Source organism: Trachurus japonicus, chromosome 15, assembly GCF_045865225.1.
Source record: "Trachurus japonicus isolate A0001 chromosome 15, Traja_1.0".
NCBI classification, from domain to species: domain Eukaryota; kingdom Metazoa; phylum Chordata; class Actinopteri; order Carangiformes; family Carangidae; genus Trachurus; species Trachurus japonicus.
This window is the reverse complement of record NC_140921.1, coordinates 2,615,675-2,639,491: the sequence shown is the minus strand read 5'-3', so window position 1 is coordinate 2,639,491 and position 23,817 is coordinate 2,615,675. Positions and strand designations below refer to the sequence as shown.

At 40.0% G+C, this 23,817-nt stretch overlaps 1 protein-coding gene across 1 annotated transcript; it reads left to right on the top strand.

Moving 5' to 3' along the window:
- Positions 1-690: 690 nt before the first annotated feature.
- Positions 691-22,452, top strand: sult6b1 (sulfotransferase family, cytosolic, 6b, member 1). Its single transcript, XM_085801010.1, has 7 exons — positions 691-887; positions 10,142-10,254; positions 10,816-10,905; positions 12,811-12,934; positions 17,575-17,669; positions 20,908-21,064; positions 22,267-22,452. The coding sequence occupies exons 1-7, from the start codon at positions 692-694 to the stop codon at positions 22,392-22,394; spliced, it is 903 nt and encodes a 300-aa protein (XP_085657136.1). The 5' UTR covers position 691; the 3' UTR covers positions 22,395-22,452.
- Positions 22,453-23,817: the final 1,365 nt, after the last annotated feature.

Genomic DNA, 23,817 nt, shown 5'->3' with positions numbered 1-23,817 from the left:
GCAACAACAGCAACAACTACTGTACCACCACTGCTGCTGCTGTGGTGGATGTCTGAGTCTGAGCTGCACATGGAAACAACATGAGGAACTGTAACTGCTCTGTAATGAGTGTAATTTTGCTGAAACTGAACAATGTGTATGTGTGTATGTGTACGTGTGAGTGCATGTTCATGTTCATGTGTGTGTGTGTGTGAAATAGAAAGTGGTGTGTGTCTGCAGTCAGTCTGTCAGCAGCATGCACCTCCCATCTGGCAAACATTGTACAGGCATCTCCCATCAGTCACACCTCCACACACACACACACACACACACACACACATATATGCAGGAAGTGTGCATGCATGCATGTGTGTGTGTGTGTGTGTGTGTGTAGAGGAGGAGGTGCTTGGTGCTGGTCCTCCTCCCTTTACTACTACATACACACTCTCCCCCTCTCTCAGTGCTGCTCGCTCGCTCGCAGGGCAGCAGCAGATCGACTCAGCTTCACTCTGTCATTTCTGCTTTTTATTCTCTCTAAGAAAACACAAAACAAAAAGAAAGAAAAGAAAAGTTTAAACCTCTCTTCTTCTTCATCATCATCCACTCAGCTTTTCAGAGTTTTTCCCATTTCCATTCTGCAGCAGCCGCAGTGTGTAGCCGATACTGAAGAAAGAAAGAAAGAAAGAAAGAAAGAAGATTGTTATTCCTCAGGATGAACTCCAACGCGCTCCTCACCAACCTGCAGTCCCGGATGCAGCTGGCGAAGGAGATGAGCGACGAGGAGAAGCTGTACCGCTACAACGGCGTCTTGTACCCGCGCATCATGTGTCCCGAGGAACATCTGAAGGCTCTGGGTGACATCACAGCCCGGGAGGATGACGTCATGCTGGTGGCGTACCCCAAATGTGGTGAGTGAGTGGTGTTTAAATATGTCTTTTTGCATGGTTTTATTTCATTTTAAAGGGACAATGAGGAGTTTCTATTTGGTTGTAAAAAAAAAAGTCTCATATTAATGTGGATGAATCTACATTACCCACACTTGTTAATGGGCTCCATTATCGATAAATATATCGTTTTGTTGTTATTATTAGTGGTGGTGGAAATGCTGCTCGAGCCGACCAACGTTTCCTTACTTTCGGTTTCGCGGCGAGTCATGAGAACGCTGCAAAAACTCAAAATCTTTCCAAGAATATTTGTCTTATTTCTTGTCAAAATGTCTCATTTCTAGTCAAAACTAAACTCTTTCCACTTTAAATAAGACTCATCACCTATAAATGAACTTGTTTTTAGATCATTTTCACTTGTTTCAAACTAATTTTCAATTGAAATAAGTAGAAAAATCTGCCAGTGAAAGCTTGAAAGTTTTTTGTGCTTGTAATAAGAAAGAAAAACTTGCTCCACTGTCAGATTTTTCTACTTATTTAAAGTGGAAAATTTGCTTGAAAGAAGTAAAAAGTGTCTAAAAACAAGCTGCTTTTTATGTGATGAGTCTTATTCTAAGTAGAATTTGATTTATTTTTACTAGAAATGACATTTTGACTAGAAATAAGACAAATATTCTTGGTAAGATTTAGAATTTTTGCAGTGAATAACGCCGCTGAATCTCCGTTTATGGTGGGAACTACGACGGTATGTGATCGTCTTCCAACCTCTGACTTTAATTCTTGATGAATGAAAACATGAGTCTGTCTTGCGCCGGTCAAAGAGGCTCATAAATGTAGTGTGAAAACACTTCGCTTTTCCAAAACTCCTCGTTGTCCCTTTAAAGTTGTTTGAAGTTGAAGAAAATTTGATGCATGAGTCTCAGTCTGACCCCTGCATAGTTTTATTGAATGCATCGGGGGCCCCCAGGTCACAGCTTCAGGTCTTCAGTTTATATTTTCTTGGAGCAACATCACAGAGGTTTTTCCAGTTCCCCTCTGGATCCTCTAAAGTCGGTCCAGCAGCTGCTATTTCCCTTTACATTAAAGCCGCTCATGTAAATTCATGAATGAGGAGACAGTCATGACAGAGTTGTTTATCTACAGTACAGGCAGTGATTTTACAACTATGTCGTTCAAGGTGTGGAGAGATAACGTCCTCACGTGAGAAGAGCGAGTGTTAAACCAGAGGAATGTGTGTTTGTTTGCATGCAACCACCTGGCTGACAAACATGACAAAGCAAAAAGTTCATCCTGGTGCGACTTGTTGAGAAAGCCGCTGCGTCGAGACAAACCGGCTTTTAGGAAAGAGAAACCTGCACCTCAGGCTTCCTGTGATGATGTTTCCTATATATATTCTCTGTGTTCAGCTGTCAGTCAGAGGTGAGCTGAGTTGTAGCGGGAAAGTTTTTGCACAGGAGCGAAATAAAAACTGAATCGGTCTGTGTAAAGGTTCTGAGTCTCAGTAATGACTGGTGATGCCACAACAGAAACAGGAAGTAGATTTAGTAAGGCAAAGCAAGGCAAGGCAAGGCATCTTTATTTATATAGCGCATTTCATACCAAGGAAACTCAATGTGCTTTACATGAAGACAAAACTTTTTTTTTTTTTTTTTTAAAGAGAAGCATAAAACAGACACAAAAAACAGAGTTAAAAGCAAGAGCAAATAAAAGTAAAAGAAAAGAAAATAGATAAAGTTTTAAGTTCTTAAAAAGAGCTCAGCTATAAGCACATGATAGTAGATACACTGCAAAAACTCAAAATCTTTCCAAGAATATTTGTCTTATTTCTTGTCAAAATGTCTCATTTCTAGTCAAAACTAATCTCTTTCCACTTTAAATAAGACTCATCACCTAAAAATTAACTTGTTTTTAGATCATTTGCACTTGTTTCAAACACATTTTCACTTGAAATAAGTTGAAAAATCTTTTTTGTGCTTGTAATAAAAAAGGAAAACTTGCTTCACTATCAAATTTTTCTACTTATTTCAAGTGAAAATCTGCTTGAAAGAAGTAAAAAATGTCTAAAAACAAGCTACTTTTTAATGTGATGAGTCTTATTTTAAGTAGAATGAGATTTATTTTGACTAGAAATGGCATTTTCACTAGAAATAAGACAAATATTCTTGGTAAGATGTTGAGTTTTTGCAGTGTAGCGGTTTGGTGGCCAAAGCAGCAGGCGAACAAATCCAACAAAGATGAGTTTATAGGGAAAACCAGCAGAGATGAAATTGGGGGAAATGCTATAAGGAAAGACAGGTGAAGCTAATCAGGGCGGGGCTTAACTGTCGCACGCCATGAGGACAGGAAGTGAAGGATCTGAAGCGAGGGTTTATGAAAACAGAAGAGGAAATGTAAACGCTGCAGCCCCCCGGTGAGGTGAGGTGGAGTGAGGTGAAGGTAAAGGTGTGACGGGTCGGGGCCCCTCGGTTGTTTGTGCCCGGGGGCCGCTGTCTCGTCCACACGCTGCCCTTTGACCAACATGCTGCCGCTCCTAACGTTAATGATTGTAACAGTGGTGAAAGTGAAGCTTTTTAACGACCTACTGTACCTACAGTGGAAATATGAACCAGATGTGAGCAGCTGTGTCATATCAACTTAAAGGCTGATACAACATGTGTCTGAGCACTAATTCTGTTCATATAAGAACCTTGAAAAACAAACTTCTCCTTTAATGGATGAAAACTTGTATTCATTTCTTTCTCCTTTAACATTTTTTGCCTCATTTTTGATTCAGCTGATGAAATTCAGTCACAAAATCAAGTAGCTCAACAAATCTCCTGCTTCACTGTAAAATAATTAACTGAGTTTTCAATCTTGTCTGGACAGTTTAAGCTTTATATATTCGATATGATATGATACGATACAATATGATGCGATACGGTGTGACACATTGCGGTACAATACAGTACGATACAACACATGATATGATACGATGCAACTAGTGCTGTCAACATTAACACGTTAATTTTGGCGATTAATAATAAACCTTTAACACGTTAAAAAACTGTGCTGTAGCGCTGTTAATACGTCATTTTATTAAGTTTTAATACTATTTTTCATGTGAGAAAGTAACCGTTTAGATCCCCAACATGTGGTCAGTTTATCCAAAAAGCCATTAAAATAGTCTTTGAATTGAAATATACTTTCTTTGTGTTCATTCTACATCAATTTGATGATTTGACCTAGATAAATATTCATTATAAGATTCAGTCTTAAGTGGACAACTGCAATTAATTAATCGATAAATGAATCACATTTAATTACAGTAAACTGTGCGATTAATTTGTGTTTTTTTTTTTAATTGATTGACAGACCTAGATACAACAAATTGTGATATGATACATTGCGATATAGTAGGACACATTACGATATGATACAACACATTATGATACGAACCATACGAAATGATACCATACGACACATTGCGATATGATATGATATGATAGGATACAACACATTATTATACAAAACATTATGATACAATACGATACAATATGGTATGGCATATTACAATACGATGTATACTTTATTGTACGGGGAAATTTGTCTTGGACTCACTCAGCAACTATGCCATAAATGCTTTGACGGCCCTTAGTCGACATGAGGGTGAGTAGAAAATGAGTGAAATTTCAATTTTGAGTGAACTATCCCTTTAAAAACTGAAAGCTGTGTGCGTGCTAGCTGCACACCGGCTGCACCTGACAGCTCTCACCTCACCTCGCCTCACCTGGCGGCCGTGGGCGGATTGATAAGATGTTGTTTGACACCAGATTAGATGCAGCGTGAATATCACCGTGATTCAGCATCTTGAGTTAAGTCTGTCTGTGATGAACGAACGGCCGTCTGGGCGTCGCTGTGGTTACGTAAGACACTGTGTGACACAACAACACAACACAGAAGAAAGTAAATAACAGTGACACACACACACACACACACACACACACTCACTCACACACACACTGTTGTGATTAGAGGGAAACAACCTCCCTGTGTGTTCGCTGCTAATTTGCCTTTGCAGTAAATGAGCCGCTGCACATTCCACAATCAGCGCTAGTGCCCACAAACATCTGTAAACATCTGCAGCTGGCCCCAGAGTTCAGACAGACAGTCACTGCTGAGTCGCATTTTAGTTAGTTTGAGCTTTTTAAAGGGATAGTTCAACATTTTGTCAAACTGGCCCCATTGCCATAATCCCTATAGTCTATACAGCAGTAGGTTCGTTACCTTTAATTGTCGGTGCAAGCTGTTTTTTAGAACGGCGGAGCGGAGCCGTGAGCTGCTCAGAGCTACGCTACAGAGGAGGCTCATTATGGGATTTCTTGGTTTCCCTCATCATCAAACTCATCAAATACACAATCCAACAACTCCACAACGCTCTGGTGGACAAGTTGTGAGCTGCACATTCACCACACTATGAGATAATAACACAACGTTACCACACAGAGTTGTTTTAGAGGGAAATACATGCAAAACCACTGATGCGTGTTGCCTTCAGGGACAGTTTTTCATCAACAGTCTCTGTATTTCCCTCTAAAACAACTCTGTGTGGTAACGTTGTGTTATTATCTCATAGCGTGGTGAATGTGCAGGTCACAACTTGTCCACCAGAGCGTTGTGGAGTTGTTGGATTGTGTATTTGATGAGTTTGATGATGAGGGAAACCAAGAAATCCCATGATGAGCCTCCGTAGCGTAGCTCTGAGCAGCTCACGGCTCTGCTCCGCCGTTCTAAAAACAGCTTGCACCGACAATTAAAGGTAACAAACCTACTGCTATGACTATAGGGGTTATGGCAATGGGCCAATTTGCCAAAATGTTGAACTATCCCTTTAAGGAACTCTGCATTCAAGGACTCTAAACTGCACTAAAGGGATTGGTTGCGATAAAGGCAGGGATCGGTCTAATATCTGGAGGACTAATTGAGTCACAAAATGATTATGAAAGGGTAAACACTTCTTATCTTTTATTGTGAAATACTTAATAATGTTTTTATCAGATCTTTATCTTATTGTGCACAGATGAAACAAACAACCCATAATAACATATTAACCACATAGCTCCTTTTCATCCTTACAAGTTCTACAAGTTTTAGTTTCACGCTGCAGGTTTCTGTGACGAGCAGGAATGTTGCAGAGTCACTGTTTGCGTGACAAAGACTTGTTACCTCTGAGATTAACAACCGTGATGATTGAAGTTGCTTCCTTTTTCCCCTTTTCCTTCCTCTGTGATTGACTCAACTATAATTATCATGATTTACATAGATTATATATTTAAGACTTCCTTCCTGTTTTACTTTGAAATTATTGAGCCTCTCTTCTGATTGGCTGACTGTTTTCTAAACTGATCCAATAAAAAACAGAGCAGATTTCAGAATAAAACACTCAGAGAAACTAAAAATCCTGCAAAGTTGTTGTTGGATGGATGGTGTTGTCCAGGTGGTGAGGGGGCGGGGCTTAGTTGTGACATCACAAAGTGACAGGAAGTCCTGACGGCTGGTTTTAAGGCTCAGTTTCTGAATACAGGCTGTGTGCATTTCTCTGTGGACTGAGGCTTTGATACTTTCACAGTATTAATATAGAACCTAGAGCTGCTTTATAATCACATTACACATGGACATCTACCTTTATACTGTATGGAGCTTTAATACAAACATCTACCTTTATACTGTATGGAGCTTTAATACAAACATCTACCTTTATACTGTATGGAGCTTTAATACAAACATCTACCTTTATACTGTATGGATCGATATCAGATATATAGATTAGGGATGTCACGATTATAGATTTTCTTGGTACGATTATTGTCAGAGAAATAATCACGGTGTTACGATTATCACAATTATTATTATGCACTAATTAATTTCACAACACTATGAATGTGTAAAATCTAATATAGTCAAAAAATAATTACATTACTCATTGTTTACACACAATATTTCAAGTATCTATTAATATATCACCAATTCTTAATCCCCCAGGGGAAGTGTTTGAAATATTCAGGTCATAAATTGTCATCTATACCAAATGTTTGCATTTGTTTTAATCGTTTTTTGTTTTGCTTTTTTTTTTATTATTAAAAATGACACGCTAACATTTAAATTCCTACCAATTCAATGTTATGTTACATAAAAAACATCTGCTGATATGGTTCCAAGATCAAATTTTTGTGAAAGTGATGGTATTTAGGAATCTTTACGATCAATTAATTGTGGCGTTTAATACCACGATTAATTGTGAAAACAAGTAATCGTGACATCCCTAATATAGATATTAAACATGTTAGATTTAATTGCAATGCTGACCTGCCAACACAATCATTGTAAACTCTGTTTTCCAAACTGAAGTGTTGGTTGCAGAGCCAGTAGTTGATCAGCATGTGATCAGCTGACTGCAGGGCCGTTGCTAGGAATTCTGGGCCCCCTTAAAGAATACTAAAGTGGGCCCCTCCCCCTAACTTTTCCTTTTTTTTCTTAGACTACATATGTATTATCGTTTTTTATTTAGCCTTCTTTGTTTTGATGCTAATGCAGCATTACACTGCAAAAACTCAAGTATCTTAGCAAGAATATTTGTCTTATTTCTAGTCAAAATGTAATTTCTAGTCAAAACAAATCTCATTCTACTTAAAATAAGACACATCATATTAAAAGTAGCTTGTTTTTAGACACTTTTGACTTCTTTCAAGCAGATTTTCACTTGGAATAAGTAGAAAAAATCTGATAGTGGAGCAAGTTTTTCTTCCTTATTACAAGCACAGAAAACTTACTTTCACTGGCAGATTTTTCTATTTATTGTGAATTTAAGTGAAAATGATCTAAAAACAAGTTCATTTTTAGGTAATGAGTCTTATTTTAAGTGGAAAGAGATTAGTTTTGACTAGAAATGAGACATTTTGACAAGAAATAAGACAAATATTCTTAGAAAGATGTTGAGTTTTTACAGTGTGCTATGAGTATTATTCAGGGTCTTACGCAGAATAAATCGGTCATACAAAGATTAGACTACTGGGGTTTTTTATGGGCCCCACTGGGCGCTGGGCCCCTAGAGTTATCATCACCTTTCTCAACGGCCCTGGCTGACTGACATCGCTCGGTGCTGCAGATTCACTGATACCCGGCAGCTCGGTCGGTCGCTGCTCTCCTCTCAGTTTGGTCTCGGTGGAAGAGGAGCGTGACATTCCTGCTGTCGCCGCAGTGCATTTGAGGAATGTGACATGTTTTCTTTTCAGGGAAGTGTTTACTTTTTCAAAAAAAAAAAAAAAAAAAAGCCTTTTGCACGGCAGCTCGAGTCGCGGGCGGAGAGGCGACACAACACCACCAAGACAGATAGACGAGCTTTAATCACCGTTTTCGGGAGGAATGCTAGATTACGCACTCACCCCCACATCTCCATTGCATATAGGGGCCCATTTGGACCGAAGCCCACATGGGGATAACAGAGCTACTTATCTATCTATGGGTGTGAGGCTATACAGTGGAGGCCCCTGAACGCCCCATTTTGACGTTATACGGGCCGTTAAATCGGCCTTACACGGCAGACTGCCACAGATAATGGCTTCTTGACATGTGGGTGATATACGAGGCCGATAGGGGAGGACTGGCCCGACCTTCACCCCAACACTCTCACATTTATGGCCTCCCGCTGTTTACGGCCCTGTACTGTAATATTTCATCTCTTCGCTGCATGGTTTTCTGTGTGCGCTCGGGGGCCGCTCCACTCCCTCACTGCAAAAACTCAAAATATTTCCAAGAATATTTGTCTTATTTCTTGTCAAAATGTCAAAACTACTTTCTTTCCTCTTAAAATAAGACTCATCACCTAAAAATTTACTTGTTTTTAGATCAATTTCACTCGTTTCAAACTAATTTTCAATTGAAATAAGTAGAAAAATCTGCCAGTGAAAGCAAGTTGTTTGTGTTTGTAATAAGAAAGAAAAACTTGCTCCACTGTCAGATTTTTCTACTTATTTAAAGTGGAAAATATGCTTGAAAGAAGTAAAAAAGTGTATGAAAACAAGCTACTTTTTAAATGTGATGAGTCTTATTTTAAGTAGAATTAGATTTATTTTGACTAGAAATGACATTTTGACTAGAAATAAGACAAATATTCTTGGTAAGATTTTGAATTTTTTGCAGTGCTGATGCCTCTTTTAGATCACATACTGCAGTCGCAATCGCCACAGGGAGCAGCTCCACCTGCCCTCGCCGTAACGTGCGAGTGCGTGTGAAGGAAGAAACAAAGAAACAAGATAGTTGTGGTTGAGTTTGACAGGTCTGAGGTCAGGTTTCGTGACAATCAGACACTAGTTCCGACCGTGTAAACGCTAAACTACCCCACCCCAAGCATGCAGCCTGCAGGGCTTGATGCTGCACAACACAACACACCTGCACTCAGAAACAAATCCATCAAATGACTGTAATCATGGACTCTCCAGCCAGTGGCCCCCTGTCCTGTATGCAAATACACATTCATGGAAACAGCTGGAACATGTTAACGTCATGGGCTGCAGCTGTTGGTTCGACCACGAGCATTTATCCAAGTAGAAGAAGAACAGTGAAAACAGTTCGCTAAGAGTGGAAGGACAAAACAGTGAAATACAGTAAATCAGGGACCTTCAATGTGCAGTACAGTAGGTTCGTTACCTTTAATTGTCGGTGCAAGCTGTTTTTAGAACGGCGGAGCAGAGCCGTGAGCTGCTCAGAGCTACGCTACGGAGGCTCATTATGGGATTTCTTGGTTTCCCTCATCATCAAACTCATCAAATACACAATCCAACAACTCCACAACGCTCTGGTGGACAAGTTGTGAGCTGCACATTCACCACGCTATGAGATAATAACACAACGTTACCACACAGAGTTGTTTTAGAGGAAAATACAGAGACTGTTGATGAAAAACTGTCCCTGAAGGCAACGCGCATCAGCGGTTTTGCATGAATTTCCCTCTAAAACAACTCTGTGTGGTAACGTTGTGTTATTATCTCATAGCGTGGTGAATGTGCAGCTCACAACTTGTCCACCAGAGCGTTGTGGAGTTGTTGGATTGTGTATTTGATTCTAAAAATAGCTTGCACCGACAATTACTGTAAAGGTAACGAACCTACTGCTATGACTATAGGGATTATGGCAATGGGCCAATTTGCCAAAAATGTTGAGCTATCCCTTTAAAGGCGTGAGTTGTATTGGAAATATAATGTTATAATGTGTGTGTGTGTGTGCGTCTCTGTGTGTGTGTGCAGGTTTTAACTGGATGGTGGGAGTGTTGAGGAAGGTCATTGCTGAGTCCACGGGGGTGAAAACCGAGTCCAGGATGCCACCGCTGATCGAGTTCTATGGACCAGAGGCTTTAAAGGTGTGTGTGTGTGTGTGTGTGTGTGTGTGTGTGTGTGTGTGTGTGTGTGTGTGTGTGTGTGTGTGTGTGTGTGTGTGTGTGTTTGTGTTTGTGTGTGTGTGTGTGTGTGTGAGCTAGACAGACAGAGATCAAATCTGTCTTTGTTGTTTGACAACAAAGAGCTGAAACTTGCAGCATCTTTTTTAGATTATTGTTTAGATTAAGTGTTTTAGATGGTTACAGTCTGCTTGTTCCCCACATGTGTGATCTCACACACGCACACACACACACACACACACACACACAGCATTTATTGAGCTGTGCAGATATTTTATTACACACGTCACCCAGATAAACTAACAATGTCCCGATCGATGGGTAAGCGATCAGATGTCTGTGTCTGTGTCTGCTGCAACATGAGCTGTGGACAGAGGGTTAACCTCCAGAACGACTCACACCAGTAAAACCAGTTCAGTCTGAGCCACAAAACAAGAAACACAAACACAGACACAAAGAGAAGTTTAAACTCTTCAGTTTTCCACTTGGATTTTGTTTTTTTTAAAGTCTCCTTTTCCTCCTCAGGTGGTGGAAGAAACTCCGTCTCCCAGGTTTCTGGGGACTCACCTGCACCCCGACAACATCCCCTCCTCCTTCTACACAAAGAAAACTAAGGTACCATCAAATATATTACCACTGTATAACACAGCCTGTATTCAGAAACTGATTATTATATACTATAATATAGGCTAACCCTAACCCTATAATATTAAAGCTCCATACAGTATAAAGGTAGATGTTTGTATTAAAGCTCCATACAGTATAAAGGTAGATGTTTGTGTTAAAGCTCCATACAGTATAAAGGTAGATGTTTGTGTTAAAGCTCCATACAGTATAAAGGTAGATGTTTGTGTTAAAGCTCCATACAGTATAAAGGTAGATGTCCATGTGTAGTGTGATTATAAAGCAGCTCTAGGTTCTATATTAATACTGTGAAAGTATCAAAGCCTCAGTCCACAGAGAAATGCACACAGCCTGTATTCAGAAACTGACCCCCAATTCCAATCCGTTCCCTAAAGACTCAGGCCCTGAACCCTCACTGACTTAAGTGACGTCAGCTGTAAGTGACAGAGTGTGAGAGTCTGTGAGGGTCCAGATGCTGTAAACATGAATGGAACAGCACTTACCCACTCTCACGACACGTTACCTTGACAACAAAATGTTTTTAACTCCGCCCTTGGACCGATAAATTTACGTACTTTCAATACGCACAAGGTGTGCGAGGGAGGCGGACTCAAAACAAAATATTCCTGGATCAGATCTGATCAAATCATCATCAATAATCACAAACTGCACGTTAACACTGACAGTAAACTGCTTCTTTTCTTTTTATTTATTCCTTTTTTTTGGCTCCTGTCCATTAACAATAAAGAGACTGGCGGAGCTCTCTCTGTCCACGTGTGTTAATTTCTTTTTTTTTTTTAACACTTGCGTTCCGACGGCATCCCATGTGTTATGGTTTGACTTCACAACGCTATGAACTGTGGGTAATTCCCCTACCCAAAGTCAGCATCGGTGCTGACTTACGGTAAGGGGGCAGTAAGGGCTCATTCACTGACTCACTGACTTGATGATCTGACAACGGAACAGCCCTCACACACTCACGGACTTCCCGTGAACGCGCCTCTAAGTCAGTGAGTCCGTGAGGGGTCGGATTGGAATTGGGCCTGAGCCTTAAAACCAGCCGTCAGGACTTCCTGTCACTTTGTGATGTCACAACTAAGCCCCGCCCCCTCACCACCACATGGACCCACCATCCATCCAACAACAGCTTTGCAGGATTTTTAGTTTCTCTGAGTGTTTTATTCTAAAATCTGCTCTGTTTTTATTGGATGACTCAGAAAACAGTCAGCCAATCAGAAGAGAGGCTCAGAGCCTCGTCCTCCTCTCTTCTGATTGGCTGACATCATTACCTCAGATTATATTTGGATTTTATTATATTTCCATGGATTACTTCTTTCTCTTATACGACGTATTAGGGTCACATTGAGAAAAACATTTTTCACAGACTTTGAGAATAAAGTCATAATACTACAAGAAAAAAGTCGTAGTTTTACGAGAATAAAGTGGCAATTTTATGAGAAAAATGCAGCGATTTCCTCCAGGTGGAATAGATGCGTTTTCTTGCATTTTCTGTTCAAAGTCCTGATACTGATGACAGTGTGGTGCTGATGTACCAAAATCTCCTTGTCATGACTTCACGACTTCACAAAATGCTCCACGTACGGCCTCATTTTAACAACTTTCCTCCTTTAAAACAACCGATTATATAATATTATGACTTTATTCTCATAATATTATGATTTTTTTCTTGCAAAAATACTATATGATTTTATCAAATTTTATTAAAATTTTTTCTCAATGTGGCGCTGACACTCCATCGTACTGTTACACCTTTATTCTTATGGGTCTAATATTTAATTTTTTTAATGATTATTCCTAAAATGTGAATGTGATCCATGTGTTTCCCGTGGTTACATGTTACATGATATGTTATGTGTTATATCATGCCCCGTACAGATGCTGGTGATCTTCAGGAACCCTAAAGACACTCTGGTTTCCTTCTACCACTTCTCCAACAACAACCCGGTCCTCCCGGTCCAGTCCTGGGAAACCTTCTACTCCCACTTCGTCAGCGGAGACGGTAAACAAACACACAACACTGATTATTATAATCACTGGGAGCTATTTGTATTCGAGTTCAGATTCCAGCTTTTAAAAAAAACTCTGAATTCATTATTTGTATTAGGGAAGAAACAGGAAGTAGGCGCATTAGAGACTTCCGTGGAGCTAGCTGACTAACTAACTGTACGTTCACACCAAAAGCTTCCAAAGCGTCAAAATGCCGCAAATCAATTCATTTTCAATGAGAGCCCGGCGACACTGAGCGTCCAAAGCGTCAACAGGCGTCGCCGCGCTTCCAAAGCGTCCAAAGCGTCACCAGACGAGAAGTTGAGCCCTGGTTAACTTCAGGGTAATTAGCTATGACGCGGTTCGGCGGCAACCTGTCAGAATAGAGACGTCCGTCGGCTGCCTTTTTTTTTTTTTCTGTTTTTTTGTCCTTCAGCTCCCCAATGACCAGTGCAATCGAAATTTGACGTCAGTCACGTGACAAGCGGCCAAAGCGGCTGAAAATTTGCCGTTTTGGGAGCTGTCTTGTCTGAAGCTAAGTAACCCTCGAGCGTTTGGTGTGAACGCACAGTAACGCTTTAGCTCTCGGCTAACTAGAACGGGAATAAAATAATTTAATCGTGCGGCTCTTCTAGACTTTCCAAACGTAATCGGACTGAATGGATCAACTTCTGGTTGTGAAACAAGTCATTGTGACGCTCAAAAAAATGTATCCACCGTTTTATAGCCGCTTCTCTTCCCGTTAAGGTGCACCCAGGTCACCTGGTTATGTGCTGTTGCTCCTCTGCGATAACGTACGGGACTGAGCCTGAGGGCGCTCTGCACCAAAACCAAACCGTGGTGGTGTCTTGTGCATGGATGTGATTGGCTCAAAACACGCACCAACAAGTTTTTTTGTTCCGTTTTGTTTTAATCTCTCTATAGTCAGCTCAGATTTGTTCTAGAATGATTAATTTCTGTCCTCAGGTCCTTGAAACTGAGACTGAATGAGGTGAAGGACGTCCTTTCATGAACCAGGATTACACAATCGTTTCTTCTTCTTCTTCTTCTTGCCAGTGAATCTCATGAAAAATTGCAAAAGCAGATGTGTGTGAGTCCTCGTCAGTATCTACAGACCGCGTGGCCCTGAGCCCACTGGTTCCACACCAAGATGTAAATCTGAAAAACATCATAAATATATAGATTCTGTTGCGAAACGTCCAGAAACAGCTGCTTTACAGAGACAAACAGGAGGGAATGCTGGATTTGTACTGTAGCAGGGACTACTTTCAGCAGCGGATTGGTTTTGGGTGCCACATGAGGCACATTTTAGGGTTTTGTTTAGGGCTTTTAATTTGAAATCTATACCTACTAAACCAGTGTGGAGACGTGCACTGCAAAAACTCAAAGTCTTTCCAAGAATATTTGTCTTATTTCTTGTCAAAATGTCTCATTTCTAGTCAAAACTAATCTCTTTCCACTTAAAATAAGACACATCACCTAAAAATGAACTTGTTTTCAGATAATTTTCACTTGTTTCAAACTAATTTTCACTTGAAATAAGTAGAAAAATCTGCCAGTGAAAGCAAGTTTTTCTTTCTTATTACAAGCACAAAAAACTTGCTTTCACTGGCAGATTTTTCTACTTATTTCAAGTGAAAATTATCTGAAAACAAGTTAATTTTTAGGTGATGAGTCTCATTTTAAGTGAAAAGAGATTAGTTTTGACTAGAAATGAGACATTTTGACAAGAAATAAGACAAATATTCTTGGAAAGATTTTGAGTTTTTGCAGTGTTGTACTGTAGCAGGGACTATTTTCAGCGGCGGATTGGTTTGGATGCCACATGAGGCACATTTTGGGGTTTTGTTTAGGGCTTTTAATTTGAAATCTATACCTACTAAACCCATGTGGAGAGCTGGGCTGCTGTCGGGTCGTGTGGGGTCGACGGCCTCGCCTCGCCGACCCTCTATCATCACACAGCAGCGCCTCTGTTTGTTTTGTACAGTCACAGTTTGACTGGAGCTGCAGCCGGTTCACAGGGGGACAAACGCCGTGTGGACTCAGGGTGGAGACGTTGGAGCGGCGTTCAAAGAAAAACCAATAAATCTTCTGCTTCTTAAGAAAACTATGAGTTATGATCGAAACCTGCGTGACATGAGATTATTTAGGATTTAAACAACATAATAACTGTGTCCCAGTCCAGCGGCCGCAGCCTTCAGAGGCGGCGTTTAAAGGCTGATTACGTCACATCGTTGCTACAACAAGGCCCGTCCCACTTTCAAAGGCTCCTCCAAACAAAAGCTGATGAATCCGGCCTTCGTTTGGCGGTTCTAGGAGGACGCACCGCTCCGATCCGACGGTTGGTTTCTCCTCTGAAGCCGTTCCCCAGTGTTGCCAACATGGCGACTTTCCAAATCCTCTTGGCAACTGTTTTTTTGTCAAAAGCGAGGAGCGTCAAATCTAGCAACCTTTTCCGGTGTTGTTAGAGACTGTTGGAGCTATTTATTTATTTGTAGTATTTAGTGCTGTTTAGTTTATTATTTTGTTTAGTGAGTATTTAGTTTTGATTATTCTCAGTCAATTTACTTGATTTCATTATGATTAGATTTCTATTAGTATTCTAGTTTATTATTTGTTTACTTTAGGTGTTTCTTGTTTATTATTTGTGTTTTGTTTCATTTGGGCACGGTAGGGGGGCACCTGAAGTTATATAGGTAGGCTGTCGGTAAGGGACCAGCATGCACCTGGGTGGGCAAATGGTTTTTTAACGGAGCGGGAGAGGCACAGGAATTTTCTTTGTTCTTTGTTTGCTCGCTGTTTGGTTAAATAAACCACGTTTTTTGTTGAAACTGGACATTTGTTTGGACATTATGTTTTTCCCATCCGCGTACACCACAACCCATGGTGCAACAGTGGCCCTTTGATTAGTATAATTTGAAGTTTGATTTGATACTTTTATTTGTTTGACAATCGGCTGCTACAGAGACTTTTCTGGTGTTTGGAGACTCCGACCTAAAAGCATGTGACGTATCGCTGCTGTCCTCACTGTCACACTAAGGCTACGTTTACACAGAAACCATCTGAACAGAAAATGCAAAAGTGGCGTTGCGTTCTCACTCTTTATTCTGCATTTGAACAAGCATTTTTTGGAGGAAATCTGCATACATACGGTGACGCAAAAGTTTGTGGAATTCGATGTTGTATGCACACCAGACGGCTACGTAGGTGGCAGTGTGAAACACACCACAAAGAATGTAAGTACTGTAAGTAAGTAAGTACGCAACGTGAGCAGATGGGACCTGATCGGAGCAGACTTTTGCGCCCTCCCTTTAGACGGGAACACGTTTTTAAGATTTCCACTCTGGAGGGTGGTTTCACTTTTTACGTTTTTAAGCCCCAAAATCGCCGTCAGCCTCTAAACGAAAGGCACATCTGATAAAACATTTTGGCGTTTTCACCTGCTAGCATTGTCGAGTAAACAGGGCCTAAATGATAATGATGAAATAAATGAAATCACTGCATTTGACTCACACAGCCTCAGCTCAGTCACTTATCACCTAATCTACTGTGTGAAGGTTTATATCTTTTATCTTGTATTGTATGTGTCTATGTATTGTCTCCTTTTTATTTATAATGGACCTGAGTCCGTAATAAAGATTATCTATCTATCTATCTATCTATCTATCTATCTATCTATCTATCTATCTATCTATCTATCTATCTATCTATCTATCTATCTATCTATCTATCTATCTATCTATCTATCTATCTATCTATCTATCTATCTATATCTATCTATCTATACTCAAACAAGAAAAACTCAGACAAGAAAAACAGCAAATCTCTTATAAGATACCAGTGAAAGATCTGCCTAACTCAAGCCGACAGATTGGAACAGCTTAGCCACTACTAAAGATCCTGAAACCTACTGCAACGAGTTCCTAGAGATAATAAAGGACATTTATGGTGTTGATTCTTGTTTAATAAAGAGAAATAACTCTCTCTACGCCGATAACATTGCTGACTAACATATCCTTTAAAGCAGTGGTCGCCAACCCGTCGATCGCGATCGATTGGACGATCTTGGAGACTGTCTCTGCTCGACTGATGTTCGTCTTGTTCTTTCGATCCAGATTTTGTCTTTTTTTTTTTCAGTGTAGCGGGCGGTGCTGTAAATAATGACTTTACAAATAATATAATTACAATGAATTTGAATGAAAATGACGGATTAGCACTGAATAGTTCCCTCATACATATAAAGTACAATAAGTCAGAGTGTGAAGAAGTGGGACAGTACAAAGATTAGAGAGCAGCTCAGTGACTGTAAACCACCACCACTGTACAGAGATCACAGCTGTAAACAGGTTCACTATCACTTTACTGCCTCAATTACCCACTAGTGTGTGTGTGTGTGTGTGTGTGTGTGTGTGTGTGTGTGTAGGTGTGTGTGCATTTTGACCCAATTTAAATGGATTTTACAACTTCTTGATATCTCAGCTTTTACCTCTGCACCACTTTAACATAAACTGTGAAGAGGTTTCAACACTTCTTTTTGTTTTTTTTTTGTTTTTTGCAGTCTTTTGAACTGAAATGTAGGTCAAATAATCTTCTTTGTTATTCTGTGTGTGTGTGTGTGTGTGTGTGTGTGTGTGTGTGTGTGTGTGTGTGTAGTTCCTTGGGGGTCGTACTTCGACCACGCCCTGGCCTGGGAGAAGAAGATGGACGACCCCAACGTGATGATCGTCACCTACGAGGAGCTGAAACAGGTGCTGCTCACACACTTTTTGCAATGAAACCCTGAGATACAACGAGATAGTGAGGCTTTGGCATTAAAGGGATACTTCACCCAAAATCGATAATTCACCAATCATCTCTTCACCGTCTTGCCAAGGAAGGGTTTGGAGAACTTTCAGAGTCATCAGTCAAAACTCTTTAGGAGATCCAGGGGGGGTCCGGCTGGCAACAGGTTTTCATATAATGGCGGTGGATAGAGTTCACTTTTGAATCGTCCAAAACACACATTATGAAACATCCAGATACCTCCATACTGCTCGTCTGTACTGACCCAAGTGTCCTGAAGCCGCCACATGGAAAAGTAACTATCGGTACTGATTATTATCTGCCTGATAAATTCAATAAGATTCAATATTCGCAGATTCATCAGATTATGACATTTTTTAGCCAGTTAAAATTGTCTTGATTTAGTCTGTTTGCCCCCTGAGTGGATTTGAAACAATAAATAAAAGTAGATTTTTGAAGAGTCATAACTGTATATTATATATTATATTATTGTCAGATGCAGAGCTTTTTTTGAGCCTTTCTTAAAAGGATAGTTCACCCAAAGTCGATAATTCACCAATCATCTCCTCACCATCATGCCAAGGAAGGGTTTGGAGAACTTTCAGAGTCATCAAAACTCTTTAGCTTGTCTGTACTGACCCAAGTGTCACAACTTGTCCACGAAAGCGTTGTGGAGTTGTTGGATTGTGTATTTGATGAGATTGATTAGGGAAACCAAGAAATCCCATAATGAGCCTCCGTAGCGTAGCTCTGAGCAGCTCACGGCTCTGCTCCGCCGTTCTAAAAACAGCTTGCACCGACAATTAAAGGTAACGAACCTACTGCTATGACTATAGGGATTATGGCAATGGGCCAATTTGCCAAAATGTTGAACTATCCCTTTAACTTATCACCTGTATAATATGATTAATTCATATTTTAACTTTGTAAAATTTCTGTCGACCATTTACAAACTATCCACCAGTGTTTTAACTGATTTTAGTTGTTTCTGTAAAACCTCAGAAGACACATTGAGAGTCAGACAAACAACGACACAACTAAAATCAAACAGCAGTAAGAGGAAGACAATGACTCTGTGAAAAATAAACAAAACAAGAAGGAAAACTAAGAAATGTGAAGCCGGTGGAGTCTGCTGTATTTGTATTTATGAGGTGGACTTGAAGTTGTGTTGAAGCCCAGTGCAGAATGTGAGCCACAGTCACAGTAACACAAAGCAGATCCCGCTCACTCCCCTGCAGCCGCCGACATTCCTGTGAAATAGCTTCATAAATCAGGAGGAATCAGAGCTGATCCCTCCTCTCCGCGCTGCCTGTTACCACGACGATCCGCAGTGATGAACCTTATAATGCGCCCTGATCTCCTGCAACAAGAGACACCTGTACATAAAATCCCTGTAATCCACCACAGAGAAGAACTGCTGCAACAGTTCTGCTGCTGCTCAGAAATAAGGAAAGGAAACAAGATTCATTTCTCAAATAGAAAATCAAGTCGCAGCTTGTTAATGTGGATTTTAAAACCTGAACTCTCCAGGTCTGGTGTCTCTAACCCTCCTCTGTGTCTCTAACCCTCCTCTCCTCCATGTGCATTTGTTTTTCCAACGAAGCCGGTGAGAAATCAATCCATGGAGCGGTGGATAACGTTTTTTTTTCCCAAGAAAATATTTTACTTTTTCAGAAATCTTACCACTTTTTGTAAAAATAAAAAAAAAAATCCAGAATTTTCTCTACAATATTTCCACAAATTCATTGGCCCAAAGTTACAAGTCATTGATTTGAATGGTTCTCAAAGTGAGGTCCGGGGACCCCCAGGGGTCCTTAAGAGAATTCAAGGGAGTCCCTAACTTTTTCTTGAAATATAACTACTTTTTTCTAGAATTTTCTAAACTTTTCTTACCACTTTTATTATTATTTTAAAAAGAATTTTAACCACTTTTTCTAGATTTTTCTTCTTTTTTTGGAGAAAATTTACCAGTTTCTTCCATAATTTTTTTTTTAACTTTTGAGAAATGTTACCACTTTTTTCAAGAAAATATTTTACTTTTTTTTAATTTTGAGAGAGAATTCTTATCACTTTTTTGTAAAAGAAAAAAAAAAATCCAAAATTTTCTCTACAATATTTCCACAAATTCATTGGCCCTAATCTGAACATAGGCCTATACACTGACTAAAAAAGTAGTCCCAGGACAAATATTTGTGTGGCAGTGTCGCCATGGAGACGAGAGCTGGGACACCGGGTCGGAGACTCTGATCTTACAAGGTTGGTTTTCAGCCAAGAGACGCTCCATTCTCCCTGGAACTAGTTTTACTAACAATATTGCTCTGACACTGGTCAATTAAGCTAAAAATGGGTAACCCTTTAGTTTACAGGCTGCTAATTATGTGATAATTACATGATAACGTCAAGAAATATCTCAGAAATAACGGTCAATTTCATAGTAATGTCATGTTTTTCATAGAGGTAAAAGATTACCTATTGCTATTCATGCTTTGAATTTTTCAGAAAAGGTCAGAATTTGTCTTGCAATTGACCTTTATTTCTGGGCTATTTCTACGCAATCAATCATTATTTCTTGGCTATATTTCTCGACATTACTATGAAATTGACAGTTATTTATATTTCTAGATATAATTACACCCTCACTTGTTATTTCTTGGCTATTTCTTCTTACATTATCACGTAATTAGCGGCCTGTAAATTAAAGATTTACCTAAAAATGTAGCAGAGTTAAAGGGATAGTTCAACATTTTGGCAAGTTGACCCATTGCCATAACCCCTATAGTCCTAGCAGTAGGTTCGTTACCTTTAATTCTTGGTGCAAGCTACTTTTAGAACGGCGGAGCAGAGCCGTGAGCTGCTCAGAGCTACGCTACGGAGGCTCATGGGATTTCTTGGTTTCCCTCATCAAACTCATCGTTCCCGTCAGGGGTAGTTTTTCATCAAGCAGTCTCTAAAAATAGCTTGCACCGACAATTGAAGGTAACAAACCAACCGCTATGACTATAGGGATTATGGCAATGGACCAGTTTGCCAAAATGTTAAATTATCGCTTTAAGGTGAAAATCCTTCAGAGTTTCTCTTCAACAGTAGCCTACGTCAGAACAAATTTCAAAGCTAACAGGGTCGTGTTTCTTTGGTTGGTTGGTGGATCTCGGTTCATTTCTTTCCGGTTCTGTCTCCTGTCTCCTGTCTCCTGTTTCCTCTCAGGACCTGAGCGAGGGCGTCCGACAGATCTCCAGCTTCTTTGGTTTCAGCCTGACGGAGGCTCAGGTGCAGCGGATCGCAGGAGAAAGCACCTTCACCGCCATGAAGGAGAGCTCGGCCAACTCCCACGGCAACATGGGCAACGTCATCTTCAGAAAAGGTTCCCCAGAGTCTCTCAATCATTTTTACAAAAAAAAACATCTTGGGTTCAGTGTTTGATTGTTTGTTTTTATTAATGTGAGCTTCAGTGGTTAAAGGGATAGTTCAACATTTAGTCAGCTCCTCCTCTCACCATAACCCCTATAGTCACAGCAGTAGGTTCATCACCTTTAATTATCGGTGCATGTTGTTTTGAGATCGGCGGGGCAGAGATGTGAGCTGCTTAGTGAACACAATGGAGGTGAACGGTACAGGTGCGCAGTCCCTCGTCAAACTGGTGAATGTGCAGGTCACAACTTGTAGAATAGAATAGAATAGAATATACAATATCACAGCGCTCCAGTGTACAAAGGTAAAGAATATAGCAGAATAATACAATACAACAACTTAAAATAGGAGAAAAAGATCAATTACAAATTAAAAATTACAAAAAATTACAAAGTTAAATATTTACTAGAATTACAAAAGTTAAAAACTATAAGAATAAACCCCAAAATTTGCCCCTCCACCTTCCCCCATCTTAACAATTGTCCAACAACTTGTTTCATTCTACAGTATAAACTACTGATAACAATTTCTCCCAAAAAATTACAACTGGTTAAAATAAAAAATAAAAAGATGCAGTGTTTTCAAACCTCAAATAATGCAAAGAAAACAAATTGATATTAATTTTTAAACAACAGAACACTAACGTTTTGAATTAGGAAGAGTTCAGAAATTAATATCGATGGAAATTTTAAAACTTTAAACCTGCAGCAGCAGTGATATGTGTTATAGTTCTAAGATTTTCTATTAAAATTAAGTAAATAATGACATTTTTTCTTTTTATCTGGAAAAGTATCGTAAGGTATACATGTTGGTTTAGTTTAGTTTAGTTTATTAGTTTAATAAGGGACAGTGTGCAATTACATTAATCATTTAAAGGGAAAAAAAATGAAAAGATGGTTGCACCAGATTTAGCTCCCAGCTAATTTCCATCTGTAGTCCCTACACATAACATAAAAGTGATAAAATACACAGAATACAAGCTACTATACAAAGATGAGGCATAAACAGACAGTTTAGGTACCGGTATCGATACCAAAATGTTTGTATTGTGACAACACTAGTTATGTCTAATAGGCATTATGTGATGAGAGGAGAATTTGCTATTAAAAAAAAGTTGAACTATCCCTTTAAAACTGTCTTGTACCTGGGCGGCAGGTGAGGTCGGGGACTGGAAGAACCACTTCACACCGGAGCAGAGCCGAGAGATGGACGAGGCCTTCGACAAACACCTGGCAGGCACCAGACTGGGAGAGAAACTCAACTACCAGCTGCACTGCCAGTAGCAAACAGGAAGTCAATGAGGGAGGAAGAGGAGGAAGAGGAGGAGGAAGAGGAAGAAGAGGAGGAAGAAGAAGAAGAGGAAGAAGAGGAAGAGGAAGAGGAAGAAAAACAGTGTAGGAGGACTTTTCAGACCTTGGGCGAGGACGAAGCTGCGCAGACGGCGAAAGGAGGCGTTGCTGCCTGTCAGACTCAGCTCAGGGCTAAAAGTCTCAAGGTGAGAGGTTCAAAGACGAAGGGAAGAGGGAGCGAGAAGGGAAAAAGTGCATTATATGTTTTTAACTTTTCAACAACTCCAGCCTGTGAACGTCATAAATAAAGGAATAGTTTAACATTTTTGGGAAGCCATAGTGCTACGTCTTCTCCTTCCTTCCTTCCTTCCTTCCTTCCTTCCTTCCTTCCTTCCTTCCTTCCTTCCTTCCTTCCTTCCTTCCTGTGTGGACAAAGACAAAAATACAATCTCAAGCTTCACGAAACACGAGAGCCGGTGTTTTCCCCTCAAAATGTCAAACTGTTCCTTAAAGGGATAGTTCACCCAAAATTCCAATTTCAGTGCATGTCCATATAAAGGTTGCAAATGGATACCAACTGTCTTCGTAACAAAAAGACACACCAAAAAACATCCAAATACCTCCATGCTGCTCGTATGTAATGTCCGTCTTGTATTGAAGCCCCGAAATGCGAAATTGTCCCGAAAAAAATTAAATAAGTCTATATTGCAAGCTTGTTTGTAGCGGAAGCTCCTCCTCGGACCCTGGTTTGTCCAATTTGGCTTCCGCTACAAACAAGCTTGAAATATAGACTTATTTAATTTTTTTCGGGACAATTTCGCATTTTGGGGCTTCAATACAAGACAGACATTACATACGAGCAGCATGGAGGTATTTGGATGTTTCTTGGTGTGTCTTTTTGTTACGAAGACAGTTGGTGTCCATTTGCAACCGTTATATGGACATGCACTGCTACGCCGAGACCCCCTGTAACTCAGAGAAGCCACGGAGGACTCTGAAACTTCTCCCAGCCCTTAGTCCACATGAGGGGGAGGAGATAATGAGTGAACTATCCCTTTAACAAAGGAATAGTTTAACATTTTGGGAAGCCATAGTGCTACATCTTCTCCTTCCTTCCTTCCTTCCTGTGTGGACAAGACAAAAATACGATCTCAAGCTTCAAATTTACAGCAGAAACACTAGAGCCTGCATGGTGTTTTTCCCTCAAAATGTCAAACTATCCCTTTAATCAAACCTTTACAAGAAGCTGAATGTCAGACGAGTTAAATATCAGTGACTGTTCAACAAAACAAGACGTCGCAGTTTTTACTTATTTTATCAGACAGAAAAATCCTGATTGACTCAAACTCACCTCACAAACTCCACATGGTTTAAACGTTGGCGCCCCCGTGTGGTGGCTTCAGGAAAATGACAATAA